Source organism: Podarcis raffonei, chromosome 1, assembly GCF_027172205.1.
Source record: "Podarcis raffonei isolate rPodRaf1 chromosome 1, rPodRaf1.pri, whole genome shotgun sequence".
Classification (NCBI taxonomy): Eukaryota; Metazoa; Chordata; class Lepidosauria; order Squamata; family Lacertidae; genus Podarcis; species Podarcis raffonei.
This window is the reverse complement of record NC_070602.1, coordinates 126,695,405-126,703,137: the sequence shown is the minus strand read 5'-3', so window position 1 is coordinate 126,703,137 and position 7,733 is coordinate 126,695,405. Positions and strand designations below refer to the sequence as shown.

Sequence of the window (7,733 nt, the reverse complement as noted above, 5' to 3'; positions counted from 1 at the left end):
TTGGTATGAGCTTTCGTGTGCATGCACACTTCTTCAGATACACAGATACATGTACATGTGTACATGTATATTTTATCTCTCCACCCCTGTAAACATACAGGGGACGGTTAAATATACCGTATATAATATATTTTATAACATATATATATATATATATATAATATGTTATTATATTTTATATAATACATAGGAAAGAGAGAGGACATTTTTGGCAGAGGGAGGGAAAAGAGCTCCGACGTCTTCCCACACCCAACTATGACTGGCGGGTTCGCGCGGCGCCGCGGAACTACAGAGCGAAGTGACAGACACCCCCGCCAACCAATCGCCTGCTAATTTTAACTTTCCACGGGCTTAAAAGGCCCTTATGTAACCCAAGCGCCCGCCCGGCTGCAAAGGCCTTGTGACCGCGCGCGGCCCCGCGAGCCTGTCGACGGCCTTGCGCGAGCTCGGCAAATCACGTGCCTTTGGGGAGGCGGGGGTGGGAGGAAGAGGGTGGGCGGGGTGAGGCCTCCGCGAAGGAGAAGGGGCGCGTCAAGAGAGGGAGGAGGGCAGCGCGTGGCGAGCGCTCCGCTGACTGGCTGAGAGCTGGGGGCCGCTCGGGGCCGATTGGTCCGGCCTACGAGAGGGGCGGGGCAAGAGGCGGGGCCCAGGAGTTGACAAGCCGCCGGGAGGGAGGGGAGGAAGGGTTGGGATGGGGGCCGTGAGGGAGACCTAAGCGGCGGCGGAGGGTCGACTATGGCGCGGAGCGGCCGGGCCGTTGGGAAGGCGCTCGCCGCGCGGCTGGCCTTGACTCCGCGGAGAGCCGCTCTCAGGTATGAAAGGCGGGGTCGTGAGAAGCCCCGCCCACCGCTCTCTGAGGGGGGTAGAAATAGTTTCCTCAGACCCAGAAAAGGCCGGCTGCGGGGAGGCGAGGGGTGCGGGGAGCTTCACCCTTCGCAGCCCGGCCTCTCCGGGGAGCTTTTTCAGGCAGGCGAGGGAGGTCACGTCACCCTTGTGAGGCTTGCTCTTGTGAGGTTTCCCCTTTCCCCGCCTCTTCTTCCCTCAGCGTGACAGGCAGAAGTTCAACAGGTGGCGTTCGCGCTTGCTTTCGCGCTCTCCCTGCCGGGTTGTGCTGTGGGGAGGGGTGGAAAGGGGCCAAGGCTTGGGTACCTGGAGAATTGGGTTCGCCCCCACCCACCCACTCCTCCACCTCCTCCTCCTGTTGTTGTTGTTTAGTCGTGTCCGACTCTTCGTGACCCCATGGACCAGAGCACACCAGGCACTTCCGTCTTCCACTGCCTCTCGCAGTTTGGTCAAACTCATGCTGGTCGCTTCGAGAACACTGTCCAACCATCTCAACCTCTGTCGTCCCCTTCTCCTTGTGCCCTCCATCTTTCCCAACATCAGGGTCTTTTCCAGGGAGTCTTCTCTTCTCATGAGGTGGCCAAAGTATTGGAGCCTCAGCTTCAGGATCTCTCCTTCCAGTGAGCACTCAGGGCTGATTTCCTTAAGAACGGAGAGGTTTGATCTTCTTGCAGTCCATGGGACTCTCAAGAGTCTCCTCCAGCACCATAATTCAAAAGCATCGATTCTTTGGCGATCAGCCTTCTTGATGGTCCAGCTCTCACTTCCATACATCACTACTGGGAAAACCATAGCTTTAACTATACGGACCTTTGTTGGCAAAGTGATGTCTCTGCTTTTTAAGATGCTGTCTAACTTGTTCCTCTGCCATGGAAGAGAGAGCACAGGACAAAACTGGTCACAAGAAAACGAAATGAAACAAAAAGCCAGAGAAAGAAGATGAGTTGTAGGAAGTTGCCTTTAATTTGCTCTACGAAATGAAGGGAGCAAAGTGAAAATATTTCGCTTAAAAGAGCCCCCCCCCGTTAAACATCTATATATTATATGGAATTAAATGTGCATTGTTGTTGTAACTACTCATATTAATGGGCGGGGGGATGTAATAGTGAAATACTTTCACTATGAGACTCTCCTGTGTACCCACCTGGAGTTCATTAACATTAGGAGACAATTCTCGGAAGCGCTTTGCCTGTTACGCTTGTCTGGAGTGTTTCTGTGGCATCTTGTTTGCAAAACGTTGCTGACTACCAAAAAACACTGCAAGAAAAGGATATGTTGTCCTATGGCTTTTATTTACAGTGCAGTCCTATGGAAGTAAGTCCCATTGAGCTTGAGAAGACTTACTCCAGGGTAAGCAAATACAGGATTGCAGCCTCCCATCATTAATGTTATTCTTCGACTTCCCCATTAGTATCCAAAGCCACTATAACAAAAACTTTGTTGTGTATAGAAACAATACAATGCATGCACTGTAAACTGAGCCCTTTTGCCTTTCAGAGGTGAAAGGATAGTCTTTTCCTCCTGCAAAGACCCTTTGCTCTTTGGTACCTGTTGTCTGAGCTTGGATGGTGAACATCAGAGGTTGTTCATCGTCTTAGCACATTTCTACTCACTTTCGCCTGCCTTTATTCCTTTCCAACTCCCAGACTCCACTAAGAACCTAATGCCTTTGCACTGCTATGTGCTGGCATGTGCTGCATGATTGTACAGCCCTTTCTACCCTTTGGATGTTCCAAATCCCTGGGTTTTTTGGCAAGGGTAAAATGTAACTACTGATAGCAGAGACCCTGCCCCTGTTTCCACACCCAGATATTCAACTTGGAAAATAGATTCTTTATGTCTTTATAATAGAACCAGTGATATGGATTGGTTTTTTGGTTGTTGTTGTTTTGAGAATTGTATTCTGCAAATTAGAGTAACTTTTCCTATGAAAATTTTCTCATGCAAAGCACCCTATGCAAAACAAAACAAAAATTTTCCTTCCAGTAGCACCTTAGAGACCAACTAAGTTTGTTATTGGTATGAGATTTCATGTGCATGCACACTTCTTCAGATACCACACGAAAGCTCATACCAATAACAAACTTAGTTGGTCTCTAAGGTGCTACTGGAAGGAAAATTTTTGTTTTGACTACAGCAGACCAACACGGCTACCTACCTGTAACACTCTATGCAAATTAGGGTAAAGTTGCATTGAATTATATGCATCAGAAAATTTTCTGATGCCCTTGAGTGATCTAATTTAGCATGTTTGTTGTACTTAGTAAAGAAAGTTAAAAACCCTGCAGCTACTAAAATTGCCTAATAATTACTTGTAACTAGCATCCATTTATTGTTGCTAACAAAATGATGAAATATTACCCCCCACTGGAAAATTACCCACCCTGCATCACTAGCCAGAACCCCCCCAATTAATCATTGCACTTGTCAATTAATTGTTGTATCTTCTTACTTGGTGTTGTTCAACCTTGGGGTTCCCAGGTGTTGTTGGACTACAACTCCCAGCATTCCTGACTGGGCATGTTGAGATTTGGAGTCTAGTAACATCTGGTTGATACTGACAATCTCTCTAGCCGCAAGGTTTTTATTCTATGGTCTGCTGATTAAATGGAAAATACTTTGAAAGAATGTGCCTGTTGCTACAGTAAACACAGGGGCGAAACTAAACTTTATTTCACCTGGGTTAAAGACCCAGTTTGGCACCCCCCACACGTGCATTTGTGTACCCACACAGGTTGGGAGTCCTCTGGAGGCTTCACCCAGGGCAAAACCCTCGGCTATCCCCCCTGTAGTTATGGCATTGCTTAACATACATAGTTAAGAAGTTAAAATTAGTTGCCCTTCAAAAAATGTTATATAACTACAACAGTCTGTATCACGGTGCTTTCTAAATTGATTTCTTTTGAGGTATTAAAGCCTTTGCATTTGAACTTTACTCTTCACTTAGTCTTGAATAGCTGGTTTATGAATATCTAGAATCACCACATCAGTGTTGCCCACAAAAAGTATGCCTTTGAAATTGGTACAACAGTACGCTAGCTATTGTCTCTAAGGTTCCCCTGCAGTGCCTGTCTCCCATTTCTATTCATTTTGGTGCATGCAATACTTGTCTTTGTTAAGAGACCCAAGTCAGAAGAAGAATAAACAGCACTTTGAAACATTGATAATTTGAGTTCTTTGATTCATAGATTACCTTTTTGATCAAGGAGATCAGCTGGGAAAGGTCAAATTCATTTCTAACTTCTCATCCTTGTGCCTGTTCAATTCTAATGTTGTAATTCTAATCTAGTTTTATAGCTGAAGCTATACATTTGAGGTTTTGATGAGGACACACAGTACTGTGAAAAGCTTCACAGCTTTCCCTTGATACATAGAGGATTCCCAGCCACTAAGCTAAATTATCCCCCCCCCAAAAAAAATACACACTTTGAAATCTCAACTCATAACTTTACATATGTGAACATTGATCTTCTAATGAAGGATGGTATAGAAATTTAATAAATAATAAAATAGTAGGGCTGAGAGACCTCTGGTCTGCAGACCAAGCTTTGTCTGTCAGGGATCCCAGTTTGACCCATAAGGCTGTTTCCCCCAACCACATCCACTTACCCCACACCTGACTTCATAAGTGACATAATGTAAAACCTCTGAGAGCTCAAGGTGATCTCTCAGTTGTTCTTTATTTGCAGTTCCTTGCTCTAAGCGGGGAAAGCTGTTTCCATTGAAACCAGTGCTGAAGCCTAATGTTCTGATTAATTTTGCATCCAGTGTTGTTTCCCAAAGAATATTGTTAGCAGTTAAGTGAAATATCAAAGATCTGGGCAGAGTTTGCTAGATCAAAATGAAAAAGAAAAATCCTGCACACAATAGAAGCTTCAGTGTTTAGTTTGCAAGTAAAAATAATTGGTCCTGCTAAAGAAAGTGGTTATTTTGCCATCAAGCTAAGTAGAAGATTTCTTAATTGAAATCCCAACATAAAAAGAGTTATTAGCACATGCTTGAGTGCATATATTAAAATATCTGCACAAATTTTTTTGTTCTGGACACAACACTGAGGGATTTTGAGATCAGAAAAAGGCGTCCTACTTTTCCTGATTTTCTCAGAACCTTGTATGATTGTAAGTTAAAACAAATTTATGATACAACAGTTATCAGCTATGATAGCTAACATGAACCACTGTGTTTAGAGAGGGAATATGAATTCTGGATACTGAAGGACCACTATACAAAATATTGTATCTTGCTTCTGGACTTCCAGAGCGTATATGGCAATACTAAATTATGCAAGAAAATTATTTAAGTGACTGCCTTTCAGGGTCTTTCACATATATTACCAGCACTATTACTTTGGGGGTAAGAATTTAAATGTCATGGGGGGGCCTTCATTTATGGAGAAATGTTGATATTTCAAGCAGTATTGACATTAGTGTGGAATTGCTTTTGCCACTATGGTTACGTTTTGAAAATCTAGATCCTTTCATTCTAAGCCAGCAACATTTGTACCAGTGCAGATCTGTGGCATGTGGGACCCTCAGGGGTAGGGAGAAATTTCCCCTGACCATTATCAGCAAGTTTGTCACAGAAGATGTTAGAAGACTCCTATGCAAGATTGCTCTTCTCTGTGTGCTAAGAGGGGTGAGAAAACAATTTGGTACAGAGGAGCATGTGACTACTACTTCTAGCTTGAACAATCTCTGCCTGTGCAAGAACAAGAATTACTGTTTTCAAGGATGTGTGGTTCAAGCTCATTTTACTGTTTTTATAGCAGAAAGGGACAAAGTATTAGAGATGCTATAGGGCAGTTCAAATAGATGAGCATAGGGTAACGTGGCCTCGGACTGACTTGGAGCCAAGTCTTAAGGGGTGGATGGCCTTTGTATTGTACCGTTGCCAGGTTCTTTCTCATGACTGAGATATATTTAGGTTGTCCTAAAAAGTTAGCCTAATCCTGAACAGCTTGCAGGCTATGATTGTCCTTGTGTTACATTTTGATTTAATGAGCGAGATCCAACTGCGACATCCTGCTTGCGCAACAGCCTTCGACTTGCCAAATGGGACTTGCCCTTCCTCTTCTCCCTGTAAGCCTTCAACTCCCCAATCAGCTCCAGAAATCCTGGAGAACCCTCTGGAGCAGATTGGAGGGCTTCAGGGAAAGGAGATGGGGCAGCCCTCTGGCTTGATGCTGGATCTTGCACATTATTATTTAGATAAATGATAAATTACTTTGTTAAGCATGGGCTAATTCTAATAAAGAAATTTAAATCATTGCAGGCATTTGACTTCTTGGGAAATTTTGTTGAGCAAGGCCCCTCTGCTTCAAGTACCTGGAACGCACTGTGTTTTTTCAAGAAGAACTTTCTTCAACATTACTTCACCATTAGGGAACAAAAGGAAAGAATATTCAGAAAGAAGAATTATAGGGTTTGTATACAAATAAGTAGAATTACAATTGTATATGAATGCATGGTGTTGATTTGCATGACCAAGTCTTGATCAGTCTTTCGACTTCTATTGGTTTTGCCCAATATGTGTTTACTTAAAATTGATTCAAGTCTTATTTATTTGTGAATTACTTCATTCTCAGTCTTTGACGAATTTACGTTTCACAGATAGTCACATTATGAGGCAAACATGGGACTCCCATCTCTCTCTTTGCTGCATAATTTTTTATATGGGGATGTGGCAATTGCAAGGCACAACTAGCAAGCCGACTATATTATCCCTTCACTGAGATCATGTTGTTGTCTAATTTAGAAGCAAATATATTGTACAGTGCAGTTTAGAAAGAACATGGTGTGCTTAAATTAGGTGTGCACCGTATAGTGTAATATTGTCACACCAGTACACATGTGAACTTTTTTTACTAATTTGGAAGGCAAGGGCATTTAATAAATTTGATGAAGCTATTATGTTTTGCGCCCGTGCTTGGGGTTTTCTGGCTCATCATCCCCTTGTATCCATGGAAACCTGCTCTTCAGAATGGGTTTTTTTGGGAACAGCACACAATACAGGTTTGGAGGGCTGTAGAGAGAGAGAGAAGATAATTGTCCAACTGGAAGTTGTTTTCTCCGTGTGCAAAGTATCTTTTGGATCCAAACCACAGAATGGCTCTTTGCCTAAAGTTATAAAAACTGTTACACTGTTTAGAAACAGTTAAGTAGTCTTCATGTTTACAGTGAAAGGATTCCTATACATAAGTAGGTTACCGTAGTTAAGTTGCTGAAGCGTGTATTTCTGTGTTAATAATTTGCAGAGCTGTACTGGCAATATTAATTTTGGTAGAAATTGCTATGCTGTTACAATGTGACTTGAAGTGTAAAAATAAATCTCTTGAGTCAAATAACACCATAGAGTGAAGGAGACTCTTACGGACATTTACATGGAAGTAATTAAGCTTCACTGAATACAGTACATTCTTCTGAGTACATTCATAGGATTGTGCTGTAAAACAGGTTTGAGCCTGATTTAACTCCTATTGAAATGAATGGAAAAGTGAAAATACCAAACACTTAAGGTAACTGTGGTCCACTGTATGCTCAGAAATTTCTCAAAGTAGGGAAAGCCTTAGCATTTTGCTTTTATCATAAAATAAACTTTAGTTGGGTCAAAAAAACTAGTTTGTTTTTTTTAAGTGTATGTACCAAAACTATATATATACTGTATTTTTCGCCCTATAGGACACACTTTTCCCCCTCCAAAAATAAAGGGGAAATGTGTGTGCGTCCTATGGGGCGAATGCAGGCTTTCGCTGAAGCCTGGAGAGCGAGAGGGGTCGGTGTGCACGGACCCCTCTCACTCTCCAGGCTTCAGGAAGCTATCCACAAGCTGTGGGAGAGCTGCGCAACTTTGCGCAGCTCTCCCACGGCTTGCAGAGAGCTGCCTGCACCCCG

General features: G+C 43.1%; 1 protein-coding gene across 1 annotated transcript in view; it reads left to right on the top strand.

Moving 5' to 3' along the window:
* The first annotated feature begins 677 nt into the window (after positions 1–677).
* COQ10B (coenzyme Q10B) overlaps positions 678–7,733 on the top strand; it is a 16,926-nt gene continuing 9,870 nt past the window's right edge. The window contains exons 1-2 of the mRNA XM_053361587.1: positions 678–812; positions 6,115–6,264. Coding sequence (XP_053217562.1) covers positions 736–812; positions 6,115–6,264 — 227 coding nt within the window. The 5' untranslated portion in view covers positions 678–735. The remainder of the gene's footprint in view (positions 813–6,114; positions 6,265–7,733) is intronic.